Below are 16502 nucleotides of genomic sequence, written 5' to 3' on the forward strand. Positions count from 1 at the left end.
TGAATGTTAGAGAATGTGGATACGGAAATACATGTATGTTGCAGCATTTCTTCTTCATCATATCCATCGATATTCGACAGCATTATACTGAGAGGATACAGTGAGTGCAGCAGCTTTTAAAGCTGATGTTTGGACATATTTGGGTTTGAAAACAAATGAAAGTAGTTACGACTTCATCAAGAGTCATGTGGTCTGTAAATACTACAACACCAGAGTCAAGTACTGGACAATACAACACATATATACTTGTTACTACACTATCACAACACTCCAGAGTCAAGTACTGGACAATACTACACATATATACGTGTTACTACACTATCACAACACCAGAGTCAAGTACTTGACAATACTACACATGTATACGTATTACTACACTATCACAACACCCCAAAGTCAAGTACTGGACAATACTACACATATATACTTGTTACTACACTATCACAACACCCCAGAGTCAAGTACTGGACAATACTACACATATATACTTGTTACTACACTATCACAACACCCCAGAGTCAAGTACTAGACAATACTACACATATATACTTGTTACTACACTATCACAACACCAGAGTCAAGTACTAGACAATACTACACATATATACTTGTTACTACACTATCACAACACCCCAGAGTCAAGTACTGGACAATACTACACATATATACTTGTTACTACACTATCACAACACCAGGGTCAAGTACTGGATAATACTACACATATATACTCGTTACTACACTATCACAACACCAGAGTCAAGTACTGGACAATACTACACATGTATCCTTGTTACTACACTATGACTTTCTACCCTTTTGTTGCGATGTATCGTGATAGTATCACATCAACATATTCTATTCAAAGGCCTACTGTCACTCAGATGCTCCTCAAGTTCAAAAGGTCAAGTAGAAAATGTTGTTTTCTGTTCGCAGTAATGTTCAGTTTGAAGGACAAACGGCTCGAAGAAAAGGTTCAAACGTTGAGGATCAGATCATTCCAGCGACAGAGCCTCAACAGAAGCTGATCTCCTTCTACACAGAATCCTCTCGCGACTTTACACAACCTAGAAAACGTCCCGTCGGTCGGTGCCAGACACACTTCCCAGGATGATCGGAGGCTTCCTTGGCTGCGACCGCTTCCTTGAAGGCTCTCCCATTACATCCCATCTAAAAACAAACAGCCAACAGGCGGATCCATCTCAGCGCGACAACAAATCAATCATAGAAAACGCTCCATTAAAGGAAGGATGGATCCACCTTGGGAGGGAACTAAATAATTGTAAACAAGGTCCATTCGTTCGGGGCGAAGACCCGGCGTGTCTTCTGCGAGAATCACTGTCAGCAAAGATAACACCTGGGGGGCAATTAAAAGGTCCACTGGTCCATAAAATATTTCATTTGAATTCATTCCTCCAGCCACAAATGCACTTAAACAAACAAACAAACGTTGTTGAAGCAGCTGAATGTGAAGAGAATGTCGACGGAGGAGCAACAAAGTGGAAACTGGTTCGGAATAAACAAACAAGACAAGGGAGGAAACTGAAGGAAGATCGAAAACACGTTTTTATCAGGGCCTTGTGTTGCCAAGAGTCTGGTGATACGATATGATACGTAGCGATACTGTAGTAACGATATATTACAATACTGTAGTCACAACGATATATTGCGAGATATTTTAATACTGTGGTAACAACGATATATTGCGATATATTGCAATACTGTAGGAACAACGATATATAGCAATATATTGCGATATATTGCGATATATTTCAATACTGTAGTAACAACGATATATTGCGATATATTGCGATATATTGCGAGATATTGCAATACTGTAGTAACAACAATATATTGCGAGATATTGCAATACTGTAGTAACAATGATATATTGCGATATATTGCAATACTGTAGTAACAACGATATATTGCGATATATTGCAATACTGTAGTAACAACGATATATTGCGATATATTGCAATACTGTAGTAACAACGATATATTGCGATATATTGCAATACTGTAGGAACAACAATATATTGCGATATATTGCAATACTGTAGTAACAACGATATAGTGCCATATATTGCAATACTGTAGTAACAGCTGTGTGTTGCCAAGAGTCTGGTGATACAATATGATACGTAGCGATACTGTAGTAACGATATAATACAATACTGTAGTCACAACGATATATTGCGAGATATTTTAATAATGTGGTAACAACGATATATTGCGATATATCGCAATACTGTGGTAACAACGATATATTTTAATACTGTGGTAACAACGATATATTGCGATATATTGCAATACTGTGGTAACAACGATATATTGCGATATATTGCAATACTGTAGTAACAACGATATATTGCGATATATTGCAATACTGTAGTAACAACGATATATTGCGATATATTGCAATACGGTGGTAACAACTATACTGTATATTGCGATATATTGCAATACTGTAGTAACAACGATATATTGCGATATATTGCAATACTGTAGTAACAACGATACTGTGTTTAATTGTTTAACTTTAAACTCTGTTTTAAAGCCAGAATTATTTCAAACATCCACTGAAAAAGCGGACGTTACATATATATTTAACCTTTGAAATGACATTTTACTTTAATTCAAAGTTTTTAATTTATTATTTCTTCAATCTGCTCATGTTCTTTGTCGTGATGCGTCTCTAGATACTGTATATTTAAATATCAATACAGTGCTATTGAATATCGATACAGTACCGGGAATAAAAATATCTATATATATCGTTATTTTCTTACACCCCTAGTTTTTATGTACTTTTATTTATAATATCAACTGTTTTGCTTGATCGTTGAAATCAGAACTGATACAAATTGAAAAAATAATAATAATAATTTTATCAAAAAGAGAATAAATGTTAAATCTATTTTTATTTGTGTTTAAATAAGAGATAGATTTCACAAAAAAAGAAGAAATAATAACCTCTAAATCTATCTTTTTGGCTTTTACTTTACTTTAGAGTACCTGATAATATTTGTGTTTAATGTTAAACCTTATGAATCAAGTCTCTCCTCTGAGCTCTTGTCGTCGTCTACAGAAAAGTTCCACTTCTTCCACCAGCTCAGCTCTTCTGAAACAGGCTTGAAGGAAAGTCAAAAGTCCAGCGATGGAGACACGATAAGCTGCTGCTGATAAGACGGAGGATCGGGCCTGAACGCATATTTAATTAGCAGGTTCTTTAATCACTTTTATTACAGTCTTACGATCCTCTCGGCGTCGGCGCCGCTGGAATATCTGGTTCATGTTGTATATGAGCTCTGGACCGACACTTTTATTTCAGCACCTGCTGCGTTTCTCCTTCATGGAAGGACGTGGAGAGGGTTTCGCTCGGGAGGAGGATCTCTCGCTGAAGACACTGCGAGGCTCGTTTCACTGGATTAAATCAGTATCGGTGACGATTTGCCAAATAAGCTGCTTTGATTTTTTTTCTCTCTCCATCTCAAGAGAGTTCAAATAATCAGCTTTAGGATCTTCATGTCCTGCGGTGCATCGCTGCCAAGATCTTTGTAGCATTAAATATATATATATATAATGAAAGAATATGAACATATTACTGTATTCATTTAAGTTAATTGATTCCATTTGATAATGTAGTTACATCATTCCTGTGTTTCTTATGTAAAATTGCTGCATTTTCTGATTCTGATGAACAAATGACTGTTATTATGTTGAGTCTTAACTACTGTCTGCTGCACATGTCGAACACATTGTTGATAACATGATCTACGACGAAGGCACCGAGTGAACAAACAGCTTCTACCAGATTATTACTCGCCTGAGAAAAAACTACAACCTGCACGAGATCAGCAGCGATATGACGATAGATATCGTCGGTACATAGATATGATTTGTTTCGAAGACCACATAGATCAGCAGGATATTGCTTATTTACTGATAATAACACCAGAGTGTACAGTAGTAGTACACGTTTGTACGACTGAAGACGGTTGATGGAAAAACCCATTTCAGCCCGACTACACCCACAAATCACCTCGACATCTGATTGAAAGAGACACCAGAGAATCAAGTGGTGAGAAATAAACCCTCAGTGGAAGATTTTTGGACGTTATTAACATCTTAAGACGTTTTTATTTGTTCAGGCTTTTCTTGATTTTCTGGAACTCCTGTTGTGTTATCAGTTTTATCTTGACCTTTGAAGTATATACTTTATTGAATATTGTTTTGATTGTTTAAGCGCTTTGTGACCCTGGTCTGGAAAAGCGCTATACAAATAAAAATTACTTACTTACTTATGTATCATTGGCTAAGAATAGTTTGTTAGCAAGATACTTTTCAGAATTAATCCAGATATAAACAAAAAAATGATGAATTTACATGAATTTCTGCAGCCAGAATTCTGAGCCGCTCTAGTAGAAGAACTCACATTTCTCCGGTCCTTCAAACTCTTCACTGGCTTCCAGTTTCTTTCAGGATCAACTTTAAAATTCTGGCTCTTACTTTCAGATCTATTCATGGTCAGACCTTCCATCAGTGATCTGATCCAGCCTTACACCCCAGCTCGGGCTCTGAGGTCTGTGGATCAGAATCTACTTATGGTTCCTCGCACACGACTCAGGACCAGAGGAGAGAAATCTTTTCAGGCTGTTGCTCCTAAGCTTTGGAACGATCTTCTCTCTCTTTGCTCTTGATGGACCTACTGACTCCTTTAAGAAACATCTTAAGACGTTTCTATTTGTTCAGGCTTTTCCTTGAATTTCTCGGACTCCTGTGTTGTTCTCAGTATTATCTTGATCTTTAAAGTATGTACTTTTTTGAGTATTGTTTTGATTGTTTAAGCGCTTTGTGACCCTGGTCTCGAAAAGCGCTATATTGATAAATATTACTTACTTACTTACTTGAAACATAAAAGTTGCTTGACTCTGAAGAACGGGAGTTTGCTCTCGAGTCTGGTTCATCCAAATAAAATAAAAAAAACGATATAAAGTATTTGATAGTGTTGTAGTAAAGTGCTGGTGTTGCCCTTTAATAGTTTGTCTTCCTTACAACTCCCCGCAGGCTCTCGGGTAACTTACCCGGCACATTATAGAGTGGACTGACGGGCGCGAGACGAGGCCAAAAACAAAGGAGAAATATAGTCTGGATCTATAAATCCATAGGAAATATCAGCAGAACCTGCGTTCAACAAAAGCCCAGGTCGTGTGCCAATCATTCCATTAGGGATTGCGTTGGCGGATGTCTTGATTTGCATCCGTGTCTGTGGCTCCGCTGGAGGAAACATCAATCCTGGAACCACTGACTTCTCGGCTCTCGTTGTGTCGGTGGAGTCGACCGGAGACGAGGAAGCCGACGAGACCCGGGATGACGAGCCGTCGACGTGATGCCACGATTCAACGGAGGGTGGGCGAGACGGACGACGCCCACCAGAAGCGATGACGAGGACACTATCCGTTGCAGGAAGTGACCCTGATTAAGAACTATTGATCATCATCCTCAGCATCCTCCGAAGACCAGCGCGAGGTGGAAACGCTGACTCGGCACTTACGACAAACAAGCAGCAGGAGCCTCGTCTCTTAATAATCTCAATTAATACTCTGGCTAATTACACCGCTGCGCACTACTAACTATAGACACTGAAACACCTTTGATAAGAAATTAATACTGATAGTGCATCATATGATGCATACAAGGGACCAACGTTATGTTTTCTATTTAAAATGTCTGATTGAAGCACAAACCTGGTATTTTCTAACTCAGTCTCATCTTAAAGAATCAACACATTGATGTGTGTGTGTGTCGTTGTGTTGTGTGACTCTATATGATCATCAGTGTGTGTGTGTGTTGTTGTGACTCTATTGTATCATCAGTGTGTGTGTTGTTGTGATGTATGACTCTATTGTAGCATCAGTGTGTGTGTGTGTTGTTGTGATGTGTGACTCTATTGTATCATCAGTGTGTGTGTTGTTGTGATGTGTGACTCTATTGTATCATCAGTGTGTGTGTGTTGTTGTGATGTGTGACTCTATTGTATCATCAGTGTGTGTGTTGTTGTGATGTGTGACTCTATTGTATCATCAGTGTGTGTGTTGTTGTGATGTGTGACTCTATTGTATCATCAGTGTGTGTGTGTTGTTCTGATGTGTGACTCTATTGTATCATCAGTGTGTGTTTGTACAAACTCTCTTTTCATTGAAATATTGACATTAGAAAATGATCATAAGCTCCGCCCACTGAAAACACTTGGTTGTTCTGGAAATTAAATCTTGTTGATCATAATTACACCCACTCTGCTGTGATTAGTCAAGCACGGAGGTTTGTCACGGCACGTCATCAATGGTCACCTCCAAGGGACTCGTTGTATAAACAAAGCGTGATTACAGCTGGAGGAGGAGTGAAGCCATTAACACGTCATAATGGACTCTCGTAACCTCTCATTCGTCCAGATTTCATAACAACTTTATAAAGTAATAAAGTGTAAAACATGGTCATGATGAGAAGTTACTGCATCTTGAAGAACATTCACTACATGATACATGAGTTTTTACATTAGTTAACCTTCAAACAAGTGTTTCTTTCTTCATCACATCTTGTTTAAACATTGTGGCCCCTTCAGTGATTTAGTTTAACGTCCCTGATCTAAAACCTCAGGCCTGCTGGAGGAACCAACTACAGACACACTTGTGCTTCAGAACGACAAATTGGATTTAAGAGCCTCTTTACCAGTGACGAGCAACTACATTTCCTCAGGGGTCACAGGCTGTAAAGAGCCTGAGGGACCATCAAGCAGAACAAAAGAGTGAAAGTTTAAAATCATGCTAAAAATTATTTTTAAATTAATTAATAACCTTTTTTCTGATATGTAATTTATTTTTATGCTCAGTTAAATCTATTAAGCCAATTAATAGAAACATGACAAAAGTGCCATTTTCATATTTAGAGACTCGTGACTAAAACAAAACACAAAAGTTTCCACACGATCTTTGACCTCATGAGGGCCACATAAACACAGTCAAAGGGACCTTTGGATGAGAGTCGGTGATACTTACAGAACACTCGGCGAGGCTCCGAGGCGCAGCAACACTTTCACGACATCCTTGTGTCCGTTCCGAACGGCGTCGTGCAGCGGGGAGTCGTTCTCGTAGCCGGGCGTGTTCAGCAGAGCGCCGCGGGTCACCAGCGCCTCCACCACCGCCAGGTGACCCAGGTTGCAGGCCTCGTGCTGCAACAGACGTTGAAATGGGTTCATTTTTCTCGACGATGCAACGACGAACTTGAACGGAGGAGGAGACTTCACTTCGGCAGCTCTCTTTGCTCCGGGGAACTGAACCAGCGCAGATGATTATTCTCGGCTCGCGCAGCTATTTGTTACTCATTTACATGGCAGAGGTTCCTGAGTTCATCCAAACAACGGTAAGACGCTAAAGATATTGACGTGAATCTGGTGTTGAACACATTTAGATTGAAATAAGATCATTTTCACAAGTGACTTTTGTTAGAGAACTAATGAAAAACGTTTATCTCTCTGTGTTTAAAGTAATTATTTATGGACTAAATAATGCAAAGAGCAAAAACATCACATGTGTTTGCGATTAAGCAACTCTTGTAGTAAAAGAATCAATATTCTAGTAAGTGGGAAAGAATGTTGTTGTCCACAAGTTAGGTTCAATGGATAATTAACATACCTAAGAGGGAATCTCTGAAGTCCACTTCCCACCTAATTAGGGTGACTTTTTGGACAAGTTTAAATATCTCGGGGCAGAAAGTGACCCTTGCGACGACCTCTGCGAACGCCCGCTCTGCAGCATGAGTCAGGTGTGTCTCCAGGCACATGTCTGGGTCACTTTACTTTTCAACGTCCACGGAATTAAACCGTTTTATTAAACATCTTTACTCCTGATTTTCTCCCTCGACCGCTTTGCTTCCTGGATAAGAATGAATGATGCATTTGGAAGCGGAGACGAGAGACGGACACGGAAAAGTCAAAACAATATCTCACATATTTACCGAGCATCGGTCGGGAACGAATCGAGCCGAGAGCTTTTCATCTTAATTAAACCCGGAGAGGAACGACTTTGGCAGTCGGGAAGTTGGATTCATCTTACTCAACGCTGACAGATACATTTCACCGACCGACTGTTCAGACAACAAGATAAACAACCAAAGTGAAGCCTTTCAAAAGTATCGGCTCGTTATTGCCGCGACGCTAAATGGACGGAAACTAATCCCCTTGTAGTCGACGAACGTGTCGATTCCAGACAAGAACTCTCGTGGTGTCGATGTTGATGCATCGTTAGAGTTATGAGTATTTATTTGAGGCCTTGTAGTCAGAGTTACTGTCACGATGCCGCTTTCTCGTGTCTGACACTCTCGTAAACAGTGAATCTGACTCACGAGGACCAAACATATTTTGAAAAATGTCATCTCTGGCGACACAGGCGTTAGGTTAGGTTATTGATTTATTCATTACTTAGTGATGAAGATTTCTCCATCACTACGGAGCTCTGGACTTATCCGAGGGGCCCCTAGATACCAGCCCGGATAAAAATGAGCGAAGACGAGATGCTTAATCTCATTGAAAAGTTCCTGAAGAAAGCTCAACGGGGAGGGTTTGTCGAATAGAAAGACGAATAAAGTTATTTTATCGACACTGACCAGAGGCGTCCACCCGGCGTTGTCCTTCAGGTTGGGGTCGGCTCCCTGATCCAGCAGCTCCGTCACCGCCTCCACGTCCCCCTGCAGGAGTCCGAGAGCACAGCATGGAGTTTAGAAGCGCAGACCTGCGATCGCCTTCGGTAGAAGCAGCTCAAACAAAGCTGCGGCGTTTATCGATCGCTCTCCTCGGGGATCATCGATTTGCTCGTCGAGGATCCAGAGGCAGGATTACGTCTTGGTTTGCCAGGATTACTGTAAAACGCATTAGTCTAGCGAGGTCGGAGGTGTAGTGAGGAGCTCGCCAGGAGGAGAGATCAAGAAGAGTATTCATCATTTAATACCATCTCAGATGTTCCCTAATTGAAGGAAGAACTTGTTTATTTAGAAAGTTATGGTCAATGGTTTTGTATATTGTTAGTTTGGTTTGTGTACAGAACTCAAAAAGCTTTTAAAAAACATTTTACATTTGAGGAAGTTAGACAATTTAATCTGTATTTGGGAAGGTTATCAAGGCCAGTTTGACTATAAAACTGGTATGAAAAAATGAATTTGACTATAAATCACAGCTACTAACTTATCACCCAAACAGACATAATTGATGAGCTTAAATATTGTTTTAACTATTCTATCGATCAACAGCAATGTATTAATTTTTTATGTGTAACCTTTTCATCGTTTTATAATGGTTTGTTTTATTATTAAACTTCCGGCCTCTAGGGGGCAGTCAATACGTCCTCCACGGTTAGAATAGGATAATAAAATCCTGCAAAGGACGAGAGGATACAGTGAGTCCAGCAGCTTTTAAAGATCATGTTTGGACGTATTTTGATTTCATAACAAATTAAATTCTATCAATACTTGACAATACTACACATATATCCTTGTTACTACATTTTCACAGTGGATGTATGCACCATCTCAGTGCTTATCTTGTTTAATCTGATTCATTACAAATTCCTGATTCGACATTTTCCGAAAACCAATGTATTCCTTCATATCATTTAGTACGTTTAGTATTAAATAAAATCAAATGATTTACTTTATTACACTTCAATAGAAATGCAAATAAATCTTCACAAGTCATTTTTCTTCACGTTGCTTTAACACTTATTTGAATTTAAAATATTCTAACTTCTTCCTCAAATCACCACGGATATGTTGGAGTGAACGGAGCCTGAAAAAGAGGCAGAAAACCCCCTGAACTGAAAGATTTGAGAAGAGGTTGACCTTTATAGCAGCCAGGTGCAGCAACGTCTCGCCTTTGTAGTTCTTCCTGGCGATCAAAGGACTTCCACTGCTCAGCCTCGCAGACCAGGACGAAGGAGAAGCTGAATCAGAACAACCTTCTCTCTGCTCGCCTCTGCATCTCCTCCCCGACCCGGGACTTGATGCCGAGAGAAATTTGAGGACACTCGGAAACAAGTGGCCCCGAGATACTCTCCTGGGAACTGGGGAGGTCCTGGAGCTTCTTGGGGTGGTTTCCACGACGACGGCTTTATCATTCGCTCTGGATCGTTTGGTGACATCCTGTGGTGTAGCAGGAGCTTCCATGGGTTCTGCATCCTCAGCGTGGTACTCTGGAGATGGTGATCGTCTCCGGACAGGACTTTCTGTGGGTTTCTCAGCGACCTGGGTTTGCTCCGGTGGTGGACTTGTGTCCAAGCCAGGAGGGTCGAGAGCTTCCTGTGGGTCGTCTGCCTCCACGGGGCTCACGAAGCAAACCTTCTTCCTGGATTTCTTTCCCTCTTCAGCGCCGGTCGCCTCCACGCCCGCCTCCTCTCCCACGTCCCACTGCTTGTTGATGTCCTCCAGCTTCCTGCGAGCCGCTCGGGTCTTCCTCTGCGCTCCCTGGAACGACTTCTTGGCGCGAGGGCCAATCTTCTTCGAGGCTCCCTTCTTCTTCCTCTTCTTCTTGGGGCCCGTGTGATCGGGAGACGGTGAATCCGAGTCTTGAGACTGAGGCGTGAAGTTGAAGACGTCCAGACTCGCCGCTTGTGATCGAGAACATTCTGGTCGTGATGTTCCTTTAGAGGTCTTTGGATCCACTGGAGGTTTGTCCACTTTGCAGCGGACCTTGCGGCTGCGAGGGCTGAACCATATCTTGAATTTCTTTTTGTGTTTCAGGAGAGTCGCTTCAGGTGGAGCTGGAGCCTCAGGTTCAGGTGAAGCTGGAACCTCAGGTTCAGGTGAAGCTGGAACCTCAGGTTCAGGTGAAGCTGGAACCTCAGGTTCAGGTGAAGGTGGAACCTCAGGTTCAGGTGAAGCTGGAGCCTCAGGTTCAGGTGAAGGTGGAACCTCAGGTTCAGGTGAAGCTGGAGCCTCAGGTTCAGGTGAAGCTGCAATAAAGTCATGTTAGTGTGTATTAGTGGTGGAAGAAAAGATCTTCACAATTAAACATCAGGAAATACTTTGTCATCAAGTTTTTATCACAGTCATTTTAAAGATTTGATTACGTTAAAGTGTGTATAAAATAATCCCTTTTTTTTTTAATTAACATGAAAATATTAAATGCATTTGTTCACTTATGTGTTGAAATTAAACTTCAGGCCTCTAGGTGGCAGCAGTGATTACATCCTCCACAGCTAAAGGAAGATTGATGACTGAGGACATGAGGATACAGTGATGACTGAGGACGAGACATATATCCTTGTTACTACACTATCACAACACCAGAGTCAGGTACTGGACAATACTACACATATATAATTGTTACTACACTATCACAACACCAGAGTCAAGTACTGGGCAATACTATACATTTATACTTGTTTCTACACTATCACAACACCAGAGCCAGGTACTGGACAATACTACACATATATACTTGTTACTACACTATCACAACACCAGAGTCAGGTACTGGACAATACTACACATATATACTTGTTACTACACTATTACAACACCAGAGTCAAGTATTGGGCAATACTACCCATATATACTTGTAACTACACTATCACAACACCAGAGTCAAGTACTAGACAATACTACACATATATACTTGTTACTACACTATCACAACACCAGAGTCAAGTACTGGGCAATACTACACATATATACTTGTTACTACACTATAAATATATATATAACCATTACACGTATATTGTGATGCATCAAACCACCATATTCTTGCCATAACAAACCAACTACGGTGAACAAATGTTGATTTTTGAGGAACAGTTTACAGTTTTTCTTATTCCCAAACATAAAATGTACTCTTTGGAACTTGTTGAAAACGGTACTAAATTAAATCACTGTTTACTTCATTACACTCAAACATAAAACTAAATAAATCTCAGTACTACAATATTATCTTCTCCTCGTACGATGTGATGAAGCCACACTGTGGTGAGTCGAGCTCTAATAGATGACGCCAAACGTCGGGAGGAAAAAGGCTGCGATGGATTTTCCGGGGAATCATTTGTTTAATGGTCTCCCTGGCAGCGGGACATTGGCAACGCTCACCTGGTCGTTGGAGGGGATTCAGCAGGGACTCCAGACCGCTGAAGACCTGGATGATGCCGCTGAGCTGCCGGTTGATCTGCAGATCCTTCACCCAGGCCGGGCTGCCACAGACCACGCAGCCGGCGCCCGCCCGCGAGCCGGAGCAGGACCTGAGCAAGAACCGGAGCACAAATGAGAAACACCGACCCGGGGGAGTGAGATGCTCGTGGCTTCCTGAAGGCGCCGATCGCCGCCGTCCGGGGAGAACCGTGAAGGTGGATCATTAGAACAGAGTTTCCTGAATCATGTGACCTTGTAAGAAATACGTTTTATCACATCAGAAAATCCTCATAAATTGCTGGACAATCTATTTCCGACACATTTACCGTATTCTCCGGACTATAAGTGGCTCCGGAGCACAAGTCGCTCCAGCCATAAAATGCATAATAAAGAAGTAAAAACATATATAAGTCACACTGGAGTATAAGTCGCATTTTTGGGGGAAATTGATTTGATAAAATCCAACACCAAGAACAGACATGTCATCTTGAAAGTCAATTTAAAATAAAACTAGAGGCAACAACAGAATAATTGTACGTTACGTTACATGAACTGAGAACCTGGTATGTTAACATAACATATGAAGAGTTATTCAGAGAACTATAGCATAAATAACTAACAAGTTTACCAAACCATCCGTGTAACTCCAAATAACTCTTCATCCTCGTGTCACTTTTAAACAACTAACTAACTCCGGAGGTAGAAGATTCTTCCTCTTCTACGTGGAAATTATCAACACAGGCCTAGAGCGCCCTCTTGTGGTTTAGTGTGAAAATAACATGTGAAATGATATACCGGTAATAATGTGTTAATAATTTCACACTTAAGTCGCTCCAGAGTGTAAGTCGCACCCCCGGACAAACTATGACAAAAAACTGCGACTTATAGTCCAGAAAATACGGTAAACTGCAGGCCGTTCAGTTTCATCCATGAGACCCCGACAGATACAAGCCGTGATGGAGTCTTAGGTTATTTCTAATATGAAGACGGTGCTAAAAGATCTTCAGCAGATTCAAGCCTCACATTTATATTCAGCTTCACTTAAGTCCACACATTTGTACATGTTTCTCTTCACAGGTGTTTCACGTACATGGAGACTAGGACATACATGTTGTAAAAGTAATATTACCTGCAGAGCATATGTCCACATAATCCCAGACACACGGGTTCCTTCAAAAAGTTGGAGCTGTGAAGTAAAAACAAAATGTATCAATCTTAGAACCAATGAATGAATCTTTGATCATCGAGTGAAAAACTAATGATATTTAAAATGTTTTGACACAAATTCAATAAAGAAGTAACGACTTGAGACGTCAAACCAGGAGTACTACGGTAGAACATTGTTCAATTAAAGTATGATAAAGGAGATTTTAGGGATGTCAAAAAAGTATTAAAACCCACTGTATCAATAAATCAAATGTTGTATCCAGGTACGATACTCATTGTCAAAAGTATCAATACCATCCAATTGCTAGTTTTATTTTAATTTTTGGGACTTCCTCAAACCTGAAACTTATCATCATAGTTTCTTTTTCCACAACTGTTTTATTAATTCATATTTTACGTTTGGCTCTTTGTAAAAAGTCTATTGTGTACTTTCAGAATATAAAGCACTTTTAAAATACTCTTATTACTATGACATTATGCCGTTTTTTAATATGTGTAGAGAAAACACCCCTAATTTGGCATGACTGAAACGTATGTAGACTGAAGTAGACTACCTGAAGAATAGACTCAGTACGTTTCTTGAGATTCTATTGTGTACTTTCAGAATAAAAGCAATTTAAAATACTCTTATTACTATTAATTTATGCTGTTTTAAATGTGTGTAAATACCCCTAGTTTGGCATGGCTGAAATTTATCTAGACTGAAGTAGACCAACTGAAGAATCGACTCTGCAAGTTTCATGCGATTCTATTGTGTACTTTCAGAATAAAAAGCACTTTTAAAATACTCTTATTACTATGACTTGATTCTGTTTTTAAATGTGTATATAAAATAACACTAGTTTGGCATGAGTGAAATGTATCTAGACTGAAGTAGAATACCTGAAGAATAGACTTGGCAAGTTTAATGAGATTCTATTGTGTACTTTCAAAATAAAGGCCCTTAAAATATACTCCTATTCATATGAATTCTTTCTTTTCTTAAATATGTGTTGAGAAAGTATCCCTATTTTAGCATGACTGAAACGTATGTAGACTGAAGTAGACTACCTGAAGAATAGACTCTGCAAGTTTCATGAGATTCTATTGTTTACTTTCAGAATAAAAAGCACTTTAAAAAAGACCCTTATTACTATGAATTTATGCTGTTTTTAAATGTGTAGAGAAAACACCCCTAGTTTGGCATGAGTGAAATTTATCTAGACTGCAGTAGACTACCTGAAGAATAGACTCAAGCAGTTTCATGGAATTCTACTGTGTACTTTCAAAATGAAAGGCCCTTAAAATATACTCATATTCATATGAATTCATTATTTTCTTAAATGTGTGTATAGAAAATACCTCTAGTTTGTCATGACTGAAACTTATGTAGACTGAAGTAGACTACTGGAAGAATAGACTCCGCAAGTTTCATGCGATTCTATTGTTTACTTTCAGAATAAAAAGCACTTTAAAAAAGACTCTTATTATGTATGCCTTTTTTAATATGTGTAGAGAAAACACCCCTAGTTTGGCATGACTGAAATTCATCTAGACTGAAGTAGACTACCTAAAGAATAGACTCGGCAAGTTTAATGAGATTCTATTGCGTACTTTCAGAATAAAAGCAATTTAAAATACTCTTAGTATTATGAATTTATGCTGTTTTAAATTTGTGTAAATACCCATAGTTTGGCATGAGTGAAACTTATCTAGACTGAAGTAGACTAACTGAAGAAAAGACTCGACAAGTTTCATGCGATTCTATTGTTTACTTTCAGAATAAAAAGCACTTTTAAAATACTCTTATAACTATGAATTTATCCCATTTTTTTAAATGCGTATAGAAAATACCACTAGTTTGGCATGAGTGAAATTCACGGCAGCAGTTCTTCTCCTTCTAAGAGTTGAAAGTATCTCAGGAAGTGAACTCAGACTATTTTCCTCCTCGTCGACCAGACGCACTTTCATCTGTGAACATCTGTGAACATCTGTGAACATCTGTGAACATCAGTGAACATCAGTGAACATCAGTGAACATCTGTGAACATCTGTGAACATCTGTGAACATCTGTGAACATCAGTGAACATCATTGAACATCTGTGAACATCTGTGAACATCTGTGAACATCTGTCAACATCCAGCTCTGTTTTTGTCACAGAAGCTTTTAGACATTTTTTCACCAGGGACACGATTTTATTCTGGAGGCTTTAGAGACACTTTTCTGTCAATCAAACATCTGATCTGAATATTGAAGTGTAGAATCTGAATGTTTATCAAGTCATTTCAAATAATGTTGGATGATTTTCATACGGTTTAAGACTCTGAGGTGTTAAGAACTGATGTCATGACAAAGACTAGTTTCTCTCGATAAGTTATAGTTTATTTTACAATGAGAAATAACGTCTTTGTGTCAAAGTCAGTGTGAAAATCTCGAGTAAATTATAGTAAAATTTAAATTTACTACACAAGAATAAACAGAAGTGTTTTCAAAATACTTTTCCATTGAAACATTGTCTAAACTGTGTAACTTAACTGTCCATAAGATTAAACTAGTTTACACCGACTACCAGTTTCGCCTCCATCTTGACATCTCAATATAATGTTAACGACATATTTCACTTCTTTATTACCTCAAACTCACCACTTAGCGCAGAGTAACAACTGACGGAAGTCCTTCACCGCCTTCCTCGTGTGTCTCCAGTCGTTCGTTTCCACGTCGTTTTCTTCCATTTCTCGGCAAAAGCGAGTCGCAAACAAACATCTGACTGTCGCCAAAACAAACGCTCACTTCCGGGTTGTTCACGCATCCCGCCAAACTTGTGCGGAAGTGACGTCAGGGCCGAGGCGGAACTCAGTGTGTGATTCTCGATTTTTTTTGTTTATTTATTTATTGTATAAATTAAAAACATTTTAATTGAACTTACTAATAACTTAATATGAAATAATAATATTATTTATATCGAAACATACATTTTGATCCAAATAGTTTTTTTTTATGGTTTTAATTAAGTAAGTAAGTAATTTGTATTTATATAGCGCTTTTCCAGACCAGGCTCACAAAGCGCTTAAACAATCAAAACAATACTCAATAAAATATATACTTTAAAGATCAAGATAAAACTGAGAACAACACAGGAGTTCCAGAAAATCAAGGAAAAGCCTGAACAAATAAAAACATCTTAAGATG

General features: G+C 39.3%; 1 protein-coding gene across 1 annotated transcript in view; it reads right to left on the bottom strand.

Moving 5' to 3' along the window:
* The window catches only part of bard1 (BRCA1 associated RING domain 1), a 32331-nt gene extending 16267 nt beyond the window's left edge, over window positions 1-16064 (bottom strand). The window contains exons 1-6 of the mRNA XM_087804391.1: window positions 15957-16064; window positions 13295-13351; window positions 12127-12275; window positions 9889-10997; window positions 8662-8742; window positions 7056-7228 (exon numbers count right to left, since the gene is read on the bottom strand). Coding sequence (XP_087660517.1) covers window positions 7056-7228; window positions 8662-8742; window positions 9889-10997; window positions 12127-12275; window positions 13295-13351; window positions 15957-16045 — 1658 coding nt within the window. The 5' untranslated portion in view covers window positions 16046-16064. The remainder of the gene's footprint in view (window positions 1-7055; window positions 7229-8661; window positions 8743-9888; window positions 10998-12126; window positions 12276-13294; window positions 13352-15956) is intronic.
* Between the last annotated feature and the right edge of the window lie 438 nt (window positions 16065-16502).

Source organism: Callionymus lyra, chromosome 12, assembly GCF_982586985.1.
Source record: "Callionymus lyra chromosome 12, fCalLyr1.hap1.1, whole genome shotgun sequence".
NCBI classification, from domain to species: domain Eukaryota; kingdom Metazoa; phylum Chordata; class Actinopteri; order Syngnathiformes; family Callionymidae; genus Callionymus; species Callionymus lyra.